The 16250-nt window shown below is 45.0% G+C and overlaps 1 protein-coding gene across 11 annotated transcripts in view; it reads left to right on the top strand.

The window, feature by feature from the left end:
- The window catches only part of LOC129016923 (major histocompatibility complex class I-related gene protein), a 31528-nt gene extending 22776 nt beyond the window's left edge, over nt 1-8752 (top strand). For 6 of the 11 annotated variants that reach the window (XM_054456735.2, XM_063650436.1, XM_063650430.1 and 3 more), the window contains 5 exons: nt 1816-2076; nt 2775-3050; nt 4997-5272; nt 6327-6431; nt 7974-8752. In XM_054456735.2, coding sequence (XP_054312710.1) covers nt 1816-2076; nt 2775-3050; nt 4997-5272; nt 6327-6431; nt 7974-8011 — 956 coding nt within the window. In that variant the 3' untranslated portion in view covers nt 8012-8752. The remainder of the gene's footprint in view (nt 1-1815; nt 2077-2774; nt 3051-4996; nt 5273-6326; nt 6432-7973) is intronic. The other 5 variants (XM_054456754.2, XM_063650563.1, XM_063650523.1 and 2 more) reach the window with 2 other exon arrangements.
- Nucleotides 8753-16250: the final 7498 nt, after the last annotated feature.

The following is a 16250-nucleotide window of genomic DNA, read 5'->3' as shown; positions in this document are numbered from 1 at the left end:
CAATAAGAAAATGGTTAACAGAGGTGGTTTGACATAATAGGAAAAGCACTGTGCTTTAAAAAAAAATTTTTTTGGCCGGCCATGGTGGCTCACGCCTGTAATCCCAGCAATTTGGGAGGCTGAGGTGGGCAGATCATGAGGTCAGGAGTTCGAGACCAGCCTGACTAACATGGTAAAACCCTGTTTTTACTAAAAATACAAAAATTAGCCGGGCATGGTGGCACATACCTGTAATTCCAGCTACTCAGTAGGCTGAGGCAGGAGAATCACTTGAACCCAGGAAGCGGAGGTTGCAGTGAGCCGAGATCACGCCATTGCACTCCAACCTGGGCAACAGAGTGAGACTCTGTCTCAAAAAAATAAATAAATAAATAGGCCGGGCATGGTGACTCACGCCTGTAATCCCAGCACTGTGGGAGGCCAAGGCAGGTGGATCACGAGGTCAGGAGTTTGAGACCAGCCTCGTCAATATGGTGAAACTCCATCTCTACTTTAAAAATATACAAAAATTAGCTGGGCATGGTGGCACGCTCCTGTAGTCCCAGCTCCTCAGGAGGCTGAGGCAGGAGAATCACTTGAACCCGGGAGGCAGAGGTTGTAGTAAGCCAAGATCACGCCACTGCACTCCAGCCTGGGCGACTGAGTGAGACTCTGTCTCAAAAAAATAAAAAATAAAAAATAAATAAAATAAATAGGCCAGGCACGGTGGCTCACGCCTGTAATCCCAGCACTTTGGGAGGCCAAGGTGGGTGGATCACAAGGTCAGGAGTACAAGACCAGCCTGGCCAAGATGGTGAAACCCCGTCTCTACAAAAAATACAAAAAAATTAGCCAGGCATGGTGGTGAGTGCCTGTTATCCCAGCTACTCTGGAGGCTGGGGCAGAGAATTGCTTGAACCCAGTAGGCAGAGGTTGCAGTGAGCCGAGATTGCGCCACTGCACTCCAGCCTGGGCGACAGAGCGAGACTCCGTCTCAAAAAAATAAATAAAATAAAATAAATAAATTTCGCCCGGGCGCGGTGGCTCATGCCTATAATCCCAGCACTTTGGGAGACCGAGGTGTGCAGATCATGAGGTCAGGAGTTCGAGACCAGCCTGGCCAACATGATGAAACACTGACTCTACTAAAACTACAAAAAATTAGCCAGGCATGGTGGTGTGTGCCTGTAATCTCAGCTACCTGGGAGGCTGGAGCAGGATAATCACTTGAACCCAGGAGGCGGAGGTTGCAGTGAACAGAGATTGTGCCATTGCACTCCAGCCTGGGGGACAGAGCAAGACTCCGTCTCAAAAAAAAAAAAAAAAAAAAAATTCTCAGTGCATGTGTTTGTGTACCTGTGTGTATACGCCCACATGTGCACACACACAGGTGGAGTGGGGGTCCTCATTTATTCACCAGAGGCTTCGTTGGTAAAAGAAGAGGGCTGCATTATCAGGGTTTTCAAGGCTTCAGAGTTCCCGAGGGCTCCCGCAGGGACATCTCCCCCTGTATCCCCAATGAGTGGTCTTCCCCCTTCCCCCTACAACCATAGCAGCACTCTATATTTTGTCTACGAGTTGAGATTACCTATAAAATTCCATCCTGCATTTGCAAACCTGAACGAGAAAGGCTCCAAGTCGTTGGTCTGGAGCTCTAACGTCTTGTCCAGGCCCCGGTTCCTGGGTTCTGTGGTTCTGTAAGAGGAAATGGTAGCTGGGGCCTGGAGGCCTGGGTACAGCTGAGTAGGGAGCACTCGTGTGGGGCTAAATGAATGCAGTTGAAGGATCTGGATCATCTGGGACCCTACATGTCTTCCTTCTTTGCCTCCTTTCCAGGGACGCACTCTCTGAGATATTTTCGCCTGGGTGTTTCAGATCCCATCCGTGGGGTCCCTGAATTTATTTCGGTTGGATATGTGGACTCGCACCCTATCACCACATATGACAGTGTCACTCAGCAGAAGGAGCCACGGGCCCCATGGATGGCAGAGAACCTCGCGCCTGATCACTGGGAGAGGTACACTCAGCTGCTGAGGGGCTGGCAGCAGATGTTCAAGGTGGAACTGAAGCGCCTGCAGAGGCACTACAATCACTCAGGTGTGCGTGCGGCAGAGACAGACACTTCCCCCATCCCACCCGAACCCGCAGAGACCCCTGGGCTGGCCTCCAATAAGCGGATGCTGAATTGCACCTGCTGTGGCTTTGGCAAAGCCTGAGAAATCAGGTTGGTGGAGTTCAGGGCCTCCCATCTGCCTGTGCATCTTCTGGACTGTCCCTCTCTCCCCCAGGAGCATTCTGTCCTTTGCCCCACTCACTCTTCCCCATCTCTATATCCGTATCCGCATCCCATTTCCACTCAGGCTTCTGATATGCATCTCCTTTTCCATTCTAAATTTGCCCATTCTGTGTCTCACTTCCTGGTAGCCAGGCCTAGTGACCTGCTTATGTGTATCGACAGTACCTTTCCCAGGGGTATTTCTGGCTCCTGCATCTCTCTCCCTCCTCCACTGCAGTCAGAATAGCCACAAAGTTTATTAGTCATTCCCATTACAGGATAACTCCCCAAGGCGGGAATTAGCACACTCCTTTGACAGGCAGTAGGTACTTCACAGATACCTGCTGTCAGGTGGGCTTCCATAAGAGGGACCTCCTGGGGACTCAGCGATGCCACAGCAGGCCTGGGGGGTGACATAGTGTAGACCAAAGGATGCTTCCAGCCATGCCCCTGCTCCCAGCACTTGAGAGCCCACCTCTGTCCCTGTGTGGACCCCTCTGGGCTTGCGTGTGTGTTCCAGGGTCTCACACTTACCAGAGAATGATTGGCTGTGAGCTGCTGGAGGATGGAAGCACCACAGGATTTCTGCAGTATGCATATGACGGGCAGGATTTCCTGATCTTCAATAAAGACACCCTCTCCTGGCTGGCTGTAGATAATGTGGCTCACACCATCAAGCGGGCATGGGAGGCCAATCAGCATGAGTTGCAATATCAAAAGAATTGGCTGGAAGAAGAATGTATTGCCTGGCTAAAGAGATTCCTGGAATATGGGAAAGACACCCTACAAAGAACAGGTAAAGAGAAAGAGAAGGCCTCATTCCCACATTGCCTGAACAAATGTTTTTATACGTAACTCTTTTAATCTAGGTTATATCCACTGTATCCTGAAAGCCATCTCTTTAGTTGGCCTATTGTGATCTCATGGCTACAGCCCCCACGAGAACTTTCTCTGGTTACTTTTGAGTGGCATCTTGACAAGATTTGGTGGTTCCCCTTGTCTTGACAGAGTGGAGTACCTCCAAGGGCACCTTGTTTTTGGGGATCTATTGAGGCAAATTCTTCCATTCTGTCAGTGATAAGCTGGGAAACTCTTTGGGAGATAGAGCAATTCTTACAAACTGTTTAGTTAACAAAGGGCTCACACACTACCAGTAGGAGTAAAAATCTGGATTTACCAAGACAAACAGAAGGTCTCTGCTTTACTAAAGGATTAATGAGGTTGGGCATGGTGGCTCATGCCTGTAATCCTAGCACTTTGGGAGGCTGAGGCAGGAGGATTGCTTGAGGCCAGGAGTTTAAGACTGGCCTGGGTAACATTGTGAGACCCTGTCTCTATTAAAAAAAAAAAAAAATTAGCTGAGCATGGTGGCACATGACTGTAGTCCCAGATACTCAGGAGGCTGAGGTGGGAGGATCTCTTGAGCCTGGAAGGTCAAGGCTGCAGTGAGCCATGATCATGAGCAGCCTGGGTCACACAGCAAGACCCTATTTAAAAAAAAAAAAAGTATCAATGATAAGATTCCTTTCAGCAAGGAGCTCCTCTTATAACTTAAAGATATGATTCAGTTGGTCAACTTTTAGTTCATACAGAACTTTTCATGTATGATCTTGTTATTCAAAATTAATCATGCCTGTATGATGCTACAGGAAACTCCTAGATACAACGTGTGTGGGAAGAGTATGGGAAGCTCCCCTGTCCAGGCCTCTATCTACATTCAGTGTCCTAATGGATTTTCAACCTTTTGGTCAAAACACACTCCTAAAAAAACAAAAAGAAAAAAAAAAGAAAAAACACATTCCTAGAAAAGGATCTTGGATTAATTTCTTACAGGCCCTATCAAAAAGCACAGTCCCTCCTAGTAGCATTTATTTTACTTTTAATGTTGGAAAGCCTTTTTCTACTACCAAATATCATGCCTCGGTAAAGAGACAAGGAAAGCATTGTTGGAGTGAAGGCTCTTCTCCGTATTGGGTTGGCTGATGATAAGGTGGGGGTCAGGAGGCAAGTCAGAGATGAGCAGGAAGCAGTCCCCCCAGATAGTGCCTTTGGTCTCGGTATGGCTGTTTGACCCAATTTCAGCAAGAAACATTAAGGACAGGACTGTATGGAAAATTAAGAGTAGTCACGAGGAAGCAAGGTCACATGTGGATACTTCTTTGGTGTCACTGCTGGAGCCCTTCTATGATATCAGTTTCTTCGAAGGCACAACCATGGCATGATCTGCTACATATGTTTGTACCTGATGGCAGTCATCAAAATGCCAGCCCAAGTACACAAGGCAATTCGGAGCCAAAACTGAGTAGGGATGGCTGTGTTATTTACGTGCACTAAACACAGAAATGAGAACAAGGAGTTCTAATCTCCAGTCCATTGCTGACTTACTTATAGGGAACAGTCAGTTACATGTTTTGTGGGTCAGTTTTCCTTGACACATAAAGGTATTTCAAAGGTTACTAGTAAACAACCCCAGCACACTTTCCAAACAGTCAAAGCTGTATGACTTTCCCCCCTTAGAGGATGGAGCATGGCCCAACTCCACATTCTTCACTACCTAGCGCCTTGCCATCATGGAAGGTACACATAAATACGTTTGTTGTTGATGAACCTGAGTTCTGGGTCATTCTTAGCTTTAGAAGTTTTCTGCAATAAAGAAAAATTAGGAAAGCCAGTTGCCAAGTTCTAATATTGTACGCTCAGTACATAAGGCACTTTGATTTAACTGTAGCTTCTTCTTCCTAGAGCCCCCACTGGTCAGAGTAAATCGCAAAGAAACTTTTCCAGGGGTTACAACTCTCTTCTGCAAAGCTCATGGCTTTTACCCCCCAGAAATTTACATGACATGGATGAAAAACGGGGAAGAAATTGTCCAAGAAATGGATTATGGAGACATTCTTCCCAGTGGGGATGGAACCTATCAGACGTGGGCATCAGTTGAGCTTGATCCTCAGAGCAGCAACCTTTACTCCTGTCATGTGGAGCACTGCGGTGTCCACATGGTTCTTCAGGTCCCCCAGGGTAAGGACGGGGATCGTGGCTGTCTAGAGAGAGAGCCTGGAGAAAGGGGTGAGCAGGAAACCATGCTCCCTGCCAGGGCGGGGAGGAAAGATCACTGCCTCACTCAGTGTGCCTTAGAATGGGTCTTTTAAATAAGTGGTTCTCACACTTTTTGGAACCAGGACGCGTTCATACTGTTAAAAAATTATTGAGGACCCCAGAGAGCTTTTGTTGATGTGGGTTATATCTATTGCTATTTACTACATTACAAATTAAAAATTTAAAAATTAAACACGAACGGGTGCAGTGGCTCATGCCTGTAATCCCAGCACTTTGGGAGGCTGAGGCAGGTGGATCACTTGAGGTCAGAAGTTCGAGACCAGCCTGGCCAACATGGTGAAACCCCATCTCTACTAAAAATACAAAAATTAACCAGGCATGGTGGCGCACGCCTGTAATCCCAGCTCCTCAGGAGGCTGAGGCAGGAGAATCGCTTGAACCTGGGAGGTGGAGGTTGCAGTGAGCCGAGATCACACCACTACACTCCAGCCTGTGCGAAGGGAGCGAGACTCTCAAAAAAAACCAAAAACCAAAAAACAGAAAAACACAACCCAGGTGCAGTGGCTCACTCCTGTAATGCCAGTACTTTGGGAGGCCGAGGTGAGTGAACTGCTTGAGCCCAGGAGTTCAAAACCAGCCTGGGCAACATACTGAGATCTCATCTCTACAGAAAACACAACAATTAGCTGGGCATGATGGCATGCGCCTGTAGTCCCAGCTACTGAGGAGGCTAAGGTGGGAGGATCGCTTGAGCCCAGGAGGTTGAGGCTGCAGTGAGCTATAATGGCACCACTGCACTTCCACCTGGATGACAGAGTGAGACGCTGTCTCAAAAAAAATTAAACACAAGAAAACACAAGCAGATATTCCATTAGTGGTCAGATTGATGAGTGAGAAGCAACAGTAAGGAAAATGGTGTTGGGTTTCCTGATGATCACAGGGACAAAAGTCCCAGAAAGTTAACACAGAAGGGAAAGGGAACTTGTGGATTTTTTTCTCATTTGCTTGCTTTCAGAATCAGAAGCTATCCCTCTTGTGATGAAAGCTGTCTCTGGGTCCATTGTCTTTGTCATTGTGCTGGCTGGAGTTGGTGTTCTAGTCTGGAGAAGAAGGCCCCGAGGTGAGAGGCACATGGAAGGGATCCAGGGGACTGCAGACTCTCCTGCGTCTCTCCAGTTTTATTTTCTGCACCTGCTGTTCCATCCTCCATTCAGAAATGGCTTGGCTCTCAGGCTGGGATCACAGAAGGACCCGGGACAACCCTCCCACCATGTAGGGGACACAAAGCATGGATAAAGCTTGCAGGGAGAGTGGTCTCTTTTCATAGGTGATGCCTGACGTCAACAAACTAGTACAACATCTGTCCAGGGGAACTGTCCCCCTAGAAGTTGGGTCAGAGAAGATATGGGGATCTTGATTTGTCTTTTTCCAAACCATCTTTTTATTATTAATTACTATTGACTTCTGAGGCAGTGTCCTTTGTTTCAAGACTTCAGTCAGTTTTCCCATTTTGACCACCATTCTTTCATCCCAAGCATATGAAAGTCCTTTTCCTTGTAAATTCATTATTCAAAACATTAAAAGTGTAAGTGTAGATACCTTCAGAGAATGGGACTTAGAGTAAGGAAAAGGGGAGGAGAAGTAGGAGATATATAGGCTCTTGATAATGTGGAATAACATAAATTCATTCAGTAAGTATACATTAATGACCTACTGTGCTCCAGGCACTGTACTGGTTGCTGGGATATAACAATGAACAAGACAGACATGATCCCTGTTTTCATAGAGCTTACAGTAGAGCCTGGTAAGGTTATTTCCTGCCTCTGGCTTCACTAATTGCTCAAATTGATCACAGGATAGTACTGATGAGACCATGCTTTGAACCCAAAGTGGACCAGAAGGTTGGTTTTCCTTCATAGACATAGACCTCAACTCCAATTCAGGTGATAACTGTACAAAAGCATGTTGTTAGATCGAAGTAAAACCAACCCCTTTACTAGAAAATGAGCTCAGAGGCTGGGCGTGGTGGCTTACAACTTGTAATCCCAGCACTTTGGGAGGCCAAGGCAGGCAGATCACTTGAGGTCAGGGGTTCGAGATCAGCCTGGCCAACATGGTGAAACCCTGCCTCTACTGAAAGTATTTAAAAAAAAAAATCAGCTGGTCATGCTGGCACATGCCTGTAATCTCAGCTACACAGGAGGCTGAGACAGGAGAATCGCTTGAACCTGGGAGGCGGAGGTTGCAGTGAGCAAAGATCGCTCCATTGCACTCCAGCCTGTACAACAAGAGCGAGACTCCGTCTCAAAAAAAAAAAAAAAAAGAAAAGAAAATCAGCTCAGAGAGTTAATGGGTTGTTAATGTTTTCTTTATAGATAAAGTACAGCACTACTCCTAATCCAATAAATGATAGTGAAACAAACAAAATTTTTTTTACAATGACATCCCTCTCTCAATAATTATACAGACTGTGAGTTCCTGCTTTTTATCTTATAGAGTTTACAAATTTGAGCTAAAGTTTGTCAAGTACTAAGAGAATCTTGACAAAGCAAGCTAAAACTGTCGATGCCTGTTTCTCAGATTTTGCTGAACACTGCATACTTTATTTTTGAGCTGTGAGGAAACATTCTTGTAATCTGACTAAAAACTCCTTTCCTTTCAGAGCAAAATGGAGCCGTCTACCTTCCAACACCAGATTGATGACTGCAGATCCCTCTTTTCCAGTTCTCCTTCCTCTAGCAGCCATGTTCTCCTCTGTCCCCCACAGACTCAAGCCTAGTGCTTGAAGCTCCTGACCACACCCACAACATACATGAGAGTAATGGGATTGAGCATTAATGGCAGCAACATAGGAGCCACAAAATGTTCTTTGTTCTTTGGCTCCAAAAAGACTGTCAGCTTTCAGTCTCTTTTGATGGACTGTTTTATCACAGTTGACTTTATTTTTTTTTTTAATTTATTTATTTTTATTATTATTATACTTCAAGTTTTAGGGTACATGTGCACAATGTGCAGGTTAGTTACATATGTATACATGTGCCATGCTGGTGTGCTGCACCCATTAACTCGTCATTTAGCATTAGGTATATCTCCTAATGCTATCCCTCCCCCCTCCCCCCACCCCACAACAGTCCCCAGAGTGTGATGTTCCCCTTCCTGTGTCCATGTGTTCTCATTGTTCAATTCCCACCCATGAGTGAGAACATGTGGTGTTTGGTTTTTTGTCCTTGCAGTAGTTTACTGAGAATGATGATTTCCAATTTCATCCATGTCCCTACAAAGGACATGAACTCATCCTTTTTTATGGCTGCATAGTATTCCATGGTGTATATGTGCCACATTTTCTTAATCCAGTCTATCCTTGTTGGACATTTGGGTTGGTCCCAAGTCTTTGATATTGTGAATAGAGCCGCAATAAACATACGTGTGCATGTGTCTTTATAGCAGCATGATTTATAGTCCTTTGGGTATATACCCAGTAATGGGATGGCTGGGTCAAATGGTATTTCTAGTTCTAGATCCCTGAGGAATCGCCACACTGACTTCCACAATGGTTGAACTAGTTTACAGTCCCACCAACAGTGTAAAAGTGTTCCTATTTCTCCACATCCTCTCCAGCACCTGTTGTTTCCTGACTTTTTAATGATTGCCATTCTAACTGGTGTGAGATGGTATCTCATTGTGGTTTTGATTTGCATTTCTCTGATGGCCAGTGATGATGAGCATTTTTTCATGTGTTTTTTGGCTGCATAAATGTCTTCTTTTCAGACGTGTCTGTTCATGTCCTTCGCCCACTTTTTGATGGGGTTGTTTTTTTCTTGTAAATTTGTTTGAGTTCATTGTAGATTCTGGATATTAGCCCTTTGTCAGATGAGTAGGTTGCGAAAATTTTCTCCCATTTTGTACGTTGCCTGTTCACTCTGATGGTAGTTTCTTTTGCTGTGCAGAAGCTCTTGAGTTTAATTAGATCCCATTTGTCAATTTTGGCTTTTGTTGCCATTGCTTTTGGTGTTTTAGACATGAAGTCCTTGCCCATGCCTATGTCCTGAATGGTAATGCCTAGGTTTTCTTCTAGGGTTTTTATGGTTTTAGGTCTAAGGTTTAAGTCTTTAATCCATCTTGAATTAATTTTTGTATAAGGTGTCAGGAAGGGATCCAGTTTCAGCTTTCTACATATGGCTAGCCAGTTTTCCCAGCACCATTTATTAAATAGGGAATCCTTTCCCCATTGCTTGTTTTTCTCAGTTTGTCAAAGATCAGATAGTTGTAGATATGTGGCGTTATTTCTGAGGGCTCTGTTCTGTTCCATTGATCTATATCTCTGTTTTGGTACCAGTACCATGCTGTTTTGGTTACTGTAGCCTTGCAGTATAGTTTGAAGTCAGGTAGTGTGATGCCTCTGGCTTTGTTCTTTTGCCTTAGGATTGACTTGGCGATGCGGGCTCTTTTTTGGTTCCATATGAACTTTAAAGTAGTTTTTTCCAATTCTGTGAAGGAAGTCATTGGTAGCTTGATGGGGATGGCATTGAATCTATAAATTACCTTGGGCAGTATGGCCATTTTCACAATATTGATTCTTCTTACCCATGACCATGGAATGTTCTTCCATTTGTTTGTATCCTCTTTTATTTCCTTGAGCAGTGGTTTGTAGTTCTCCTTGAAGAGGTCCTTCACGTCCCTTGTAAGTTGGATTCCTAGGTATTTTATTCTCTTTGAAGCAATTGTGAATGGGAGTTCACTCATGATTTGGCTCTCTGTTTTTCTGTTATTGGTGTATAAGAATGCTTGTGATTTTTGTACATTGATTTTGTATCCTGAGACTTTCCTGAAGTTGCTTATCAGCTTAAGGAGATTTTGGGCTGAGACAATGGGGTTTTCTAGATATACAATCATGTCGTCTGCAAACAGGGACAATTTGACTTCCTCTTTTCCTAATTGAATACCCTTTATTTCCTTCTCCTGCCTAATTGCCCTGGCCAGAACTTCCAACACTATGTTGAATAGGAGTGGTGAGAGAGGGCATCCCTGTCTTGTGCCAGTTTTCAAAGGGAATGCTTCCAGTTTTTACCCATTCAGTATGATATTGGCTGTGGATCTGTCATAGATAGCTCTTATTATTTTGAGATACGTCCCATCAATACCTAATTTATTGAGAGTTTTTAGCATGAAGGGTTGTTGAATTTTGTCAAAGGCCTTTTCTGCATCTATTGAGATAATCATGTGGTTTTTGTCTTTGGTTCTGTTTATATGCTGGATTACATTTATTGATTTGCGTATATTGAACCAGCCTTGCATCCCAGGGGTGAAGCCCACTTGATCATGGTGGATAAGCTTTTTGATGTGCTGCTGGATTCAGTTTGCCAGTATTTTATTGAGGATTTTTGCATCAGTGTTCATCAAGGATATTGGTCTAAAATTCTCTTTTTTGGTTGTGTCTCTGCCAGGCTTTGGTATCAGGATGATGCTGGCCTCATAAAATGAGTTAGGGAGGATTCCCTCTTTTTCTATTGATTGGAATAGTTTCAGAAGGAATGGTACCAGTTCCTCCTTGTACCTCTGGTAGAATTCGGCTGTGAATCCATCTGGTCCTGGACTCTTTTTGGTTGGTAAGCTATTGATTATTGCCACAATTTCAGATCCTGTTATTGGTCTAGTCAGAGATTCAACTTCCTCCTGGTTTAGTCTTGGGAGGGTGTATGTGTTGAGGAATTTATCCATTTCTGCTAGATTTTCTAGTTTATTTGCGTAGAGGTGTTTGTAGTATTCTCTGATGGTAGTTTGTATTTCTGTGGGATCGGTGGTGATATCCCCTTTATCATTTTTTATTGCATCTATTTGGTTCTTCTCTCTTTTCTTCTTTATTAGTCTTGCTAGCAATCTATCAATTTTGTTGATCCTTTCAAAAAACCAGCTCCTGGATTCATTAATTTTTTGAAGTGTTTTTTGTGTCTCTATTTCCTTCAGTTCTGCTCTGATTTTAGTTATTTCTTGCCTTCTGCTAGCTTTTGAATGTGTTTGCTCTTGCTTTTCTAGTTCTTTTAATTGTGATGTTAGGGTGTCAATTTTGGATCTTTCCTGCTTTCTCTTGTGGGCATTTAGTGCTATAAATTTCCCTCTACACACTGCTTTGAATGTGTCCCAGAGATTCTGGTATGTTGTGTCTTTGTTCTCATTGGTTTCAAAGAACATCTTTATTTCTGCCTTCATTTCGTTATGTACCCAGTAGTCATTCAGGAGCAGGTTGTTCAGTTTCCATGTAGTTGAGCGGTTTTGAGTGAGTTTCTTAATCCTGAGTTCTAGTTTGACTGCACTGTGGTCTGAGAGACAGTTTATTATAATTTCTGTTCTTTTACATTTGCTGAAGAGAGCTTTACTTCCAACTATGTGGTCAATTTTGGAGTAGGTGTGGTGTGGTGCTGAAAAAAATGTATATTCTGTTGATTTGGGGTGGAGAGTTCTGTAGATGTCTATTAGGTCTGCTTGGTGCAGAGCTGAGTTCAATTCCTGGGTATCCTTGTTAACCTTCTGTCTCGTTGATCTGTCTTATGTTGACAGTGGGGTGTTAAAGTCTCCCATTATTAATGTGCGGGAGTCTAAGTCTCTTTGTAGGTCACTCAGGACTTGCTTTATGAATCTGGGTGCTCCTGTATTGGGTGCATATATATTTAGGATAGTTAGCTCTTCTTGTTGAATTGATCCCTTTACCATTATGTAATGGCCTTCTTTGTCTCTTTTGATCTTTGTTGGTTTAAAGTCTGTTTTATCAGAGACTAGGATTGCAACCCCTGCCTTTTTTTGTTTTCCATTTGCTTGGTAGATCTTCCTCCATCCTTTTATTTTGAGCCTATGTGTGTCTCTGCACGTGAGATGGGTTTCCTGAATACAGCACACTGATGGGTCTTGACTCTTCATCCAATTTGCCAGTCTGTGTCTTTTAATTGGAGCATTTAGTCCATTTACATTTAAAGTTAATATTGTTATGTGTGAATCTGATCCTGTCATTATGATGTTAGCTGGTTATTTTGCTCGTTAGTTGATGCAGTGTCTTGCTAGCCTCGATGGTCTTTACAATTTGGCATGATTTTGCAGCAGCTGGTACCGGTTGTTCCTTTCCATGTTTAGTGCTTCCTTCAGGAGCTCTTTTAGGGCAGGCCTAGTGGTGACAAAATCTCTCAGCATTTGCTTGTCTGTAAAGTATTTTATTTCTCCTTCACTTATGCAGCTTAGTTTGGCTGGATATGAAATTCTGGGTTGAAAATTCTTTTCTTTAAGAATGTTGAATATTGGCCCCCACTCTCTTCTGGCTTGTAGAGTTTCTGCCAAGAGATCCGCTGTTAGTCTGATGGGCTTCCTTTTGTGGGTAACCCGACCTTTCTCTCTGGCTGCCCTTAACATTTTTTCCTTCATTTCAACTTTGGTGAATCTGACAATTATGTGTCTTGGAGTTGCTTTTCTCGAGGAGTATCTTTGTGGCGTTCTCTGTATTTCCTGAATCTGAATGTTGGCCTGCCTTGCTAGACTGGGGAAGTTCTCCTGGATAATATCTTGCAGAGTGTTTTCCAACTTGGTTCCATTCTCCCCGTCACTTTCGGGTACACCAATCAGACGTAGATTAGGTCTTTTCACATAGTCCCATATTTCTTGGAGGCTTTGTTCGTTTCTTTTTATTCTTTTTTCTCTAAACTTCCCTTCTCGCTTCATTTCATTCATTTCATCTTCCATCACTGATACCCTTTCTTCCAGTTGATCGCATCAGCTCCTGAGGCTTCTGCATTCTTCACGTATTTGTCGAGCCTTGGCTTTCAGCTCCATCAGCTCCTTTAAGCACTTCTCTGTATTGGTTATTCTAGTTATACATTCGTCTAAAGTTTTTTCAAAGTTTTTAACTTCTTTGCCTTTGGTTTGAATTTCCTCCTGTAGCTTGGAGTAGTTTGATCGTCTGAAGCCTTCTTCTCTCAACTCGTCAAAGTCATTCTGCGTCCAGCTTTGTTCCGTTGCTGGTGAGGAACTGCGTTCCTTTGGAGGAGGAGAAGTGCTCTGCTTTTTAGAGTTTCCAGTTTTTCTGCTCTGTCTTTTCCCCATCTTTGTGGTTTTATCTACTTTTGGTCTTTGATGATGGTGATGTACAGATGGGTTTTTGGTGTGGATGTCCTTTCTGTTTGTTAGTTTTCCTTCTAACAGACAGGACCCTCAGCTGCAGGTCTGTTGGAGTTTGCTAGAGGTCCACTCCAGACCCTGTTTGCCTGGGTATCAGCAGCAGTGGCTGCAGAACAGCGGATTTTTGTGAACCGCGAATGCTGCTGTCTGATCGTTCCTCTGGAAGTTTTGTCTCAGAGGAGTACCCGGCCATGTGAGGTGTCAGTCTGCCCCTACTGGGGGGTGCCTCCCAGTTAGGCTGCTCGGGGGTCAGGGGTCAGGGACCCACTTGAGGAGGCAGTCTGCCCATTCTCAGATCTCCAGCTGCATGCTGGGAGAACCACTGCTCTCTTCAAAGCTGTCAGACAGCGACATTTAAGTCTGCAAAGGTTACTGCTGTCTTTTTGTTTGTCTGTGCCCTGCCCTCAAAGGTGGAGCCTACAGAGGCAGGCAGGCCTCCTTGAGCTGTGGTGGGCTCCACCCAGTTCGAGCTTCCCGGCTGCTTTGTTTATCTAAGCAAGCCTGGGCAATGGCGGGCGCCCCTCCCCCAGCCTCGCTGCCACCTTGCAGTTTGATCTCAGACTGCTGTGCTGGCAATCAGCGAGACTCCGTGGGCATAGGACCCTCCAGCTAGGTGCGGGATATAATCTCCTGGTGCGCTGTTTTTTAAGCCCGTTGGAAAAACGCAGTATTAGGGTCGGAGTGACCCAATTTTCCAGGTGCTGTCTGTCACCCCTTTCTTTGACTAGGAAAGGCAACTCCCTGACCCCTTGCACTTCCCGAGTGAGGCAATGCCTCGCCCTGCTTCGGCTCGCACATGGTGCGTTGCACCCACTGTCCTGCACCCACTGTCTGGCACTCCCTAGTGAGATGAACCCAGTACCTCAGATGGAAATGCAGAAATCACCCGTCTTCTGTGTCGCTCACGCTGGGAGCTGTAGACTGGAGCTGTTCCTATTTGGCCGTCTTGGCTCGCCTCCCCACAGTTGACTTTAAATACAGCTTGTCTCATGACACAACACTTCCCTACATTCCATTTGTCAATGATGATTTGCGACTAGTTGGAGATTCTCAGAGCAGGAAGGAATCTTTTCATCCGGAGCAGGAACTGTCTTCTGCAATGCCTTGGACTTGAGCCTCCAGCCTCCACTTGAACACCATGTGAAGGGAACCTCAATATTTCATAAAATGGCCTTTCTCATTCATCTTCTTTCATGGGAACATTTATTGTACAAGTGCTTTGAATATCATGGGTGCCATGACTATGACCCTACAGGTAGGATTGGATCACCCCATGAGAGTAGCCGGCAGGTTTCTACAATGGCCTGGGAATGGACTGATTATTTTTATACATTTTCTGGCCTGAGAGAAAGCCAAAGTCCCCTGCTGTTTGCAGCAACCCTACCTGGGAGCTTGGAATCTTGGTAATCTGCCCGGTTGGCTCTGTGGAGGTAGTCTCACCCTTTTTGTCTTTTGTGGGAAATTAAGAGAAATAATTATCAGACATATCATCACCTCCAGTGGAACTACAGAGACCTGGACCCAGCTGCACTATTTTAATGTAAAAATAACAGTATGGCCAGGTGCAGTGGCTCACGCCTGTAATCCCAACACTTTGAGAGGCCAAGGTGGGCAGATCACGAGGTCAGGAGATTGAGACCATCCTGGCCAACATGGTGAAACCCCGTCTCTACTAAAATACAAAAAATTAGCTGGGCATGGTGTTGCGTGCCTGTAGTCCCAGCTACTCGGGAGGCCGAGGCAGGGGAATTGCTTGAACCTGGGAGGCAGAGATTGCAGTGAGCCGAGATCATGCCACTGCACTCTAGCCTGGTGACAGAGTGAGACTCTGTCTCAAAATAATAATAATAATAATAACAGTATGTTTGGTGTCAGGAGAGGGCTCAGTTCTCATTTCTGCCTTTCCCATGCTGGCTCATGGTAGCTGGGCATGACTTGCCTTCCTACATAGGCTGTCTTCATACATATGCACTGGGAATCAATAGAAGCCTGTGGTGAGGATGAACATCCCCTTAATGTTCCTTACTCTCCCCAGCCCCTGAGGCCTCACCTGACTCACCTCCTGCCCTGCCACGTGGAGCTACTTGCCCTGGGGCTGCCAGTCACACATTCCTCAGTCCTACTTCTCTGACCCCGTTTGACTCTGCACCTGAGCCCTAATGCTTACTTCAGTGACCCGAACTTTGACAAGTGGCTTTTGTCCTGCACCTCAGGTTTGACCTCTGCTCTCCCTTGACCTTGACTGTGACATTTGACCTTTGGCTTTAATCATTACAGCCTCAGATAAAGATACCTTCAGCCTCTCAAAGTGTTGGGATTACAGGCGTGAGCCACTGCACCTGGCCTTACTGTTATTTTTACATTAAAATAGTGCAGCTGGGTCCAGGTCTCTGTAGTTCCACTGGAGGTGATATGTCTGATAATTATTTCTCTTAATTTCCCACAAAAGACAAAAAGGGTGAGATTACAGGCTCACGCCTGTAATCCTATCACTTTGGGAGGCCAAGGCAGGCGGATTCCCTGAGCTCAGGAGTTCAAGACCAGCCTGGGCAACACGGTGAAACCCTGTCTCTACTAAAATACAAAAAATTAGCCGGGCATGGTGGCATGTGCCTATAGTCCCAGCTACTTGGGAGGCTAAGGCAGGAGAATCACTTGAATCTAGAAGGCAGAGGTGGTAGTGAGCCGAGATCACACCACTGCACTCCAGTCTGGGCAACAGAGCAAGACTCTGTCTCCAAAAAAAAAAGAAAGATACCCTCAGTGTGCCAGGCCTCTAAGA

Source organism: Pongo pygmaeus, chromosome 1 (assembly GCF_028885625.2).
Source record: "Pongo pygmaeus isolate AG05252 chromosome 1, NHGRI_mPonPyg2-v2.0_pri, whole genome shotgun sequence".
Lineage (NCBI taxonomy): Eukaryota > Metazoa > Chordata > Mammalia > Primates > Hominidae > Pongo > Pongo pygmaeus.
Note: the sequence above shows the minus strand (reverse complement) of the source record. Positions and strands in the feature narration are given on the sequence as shown.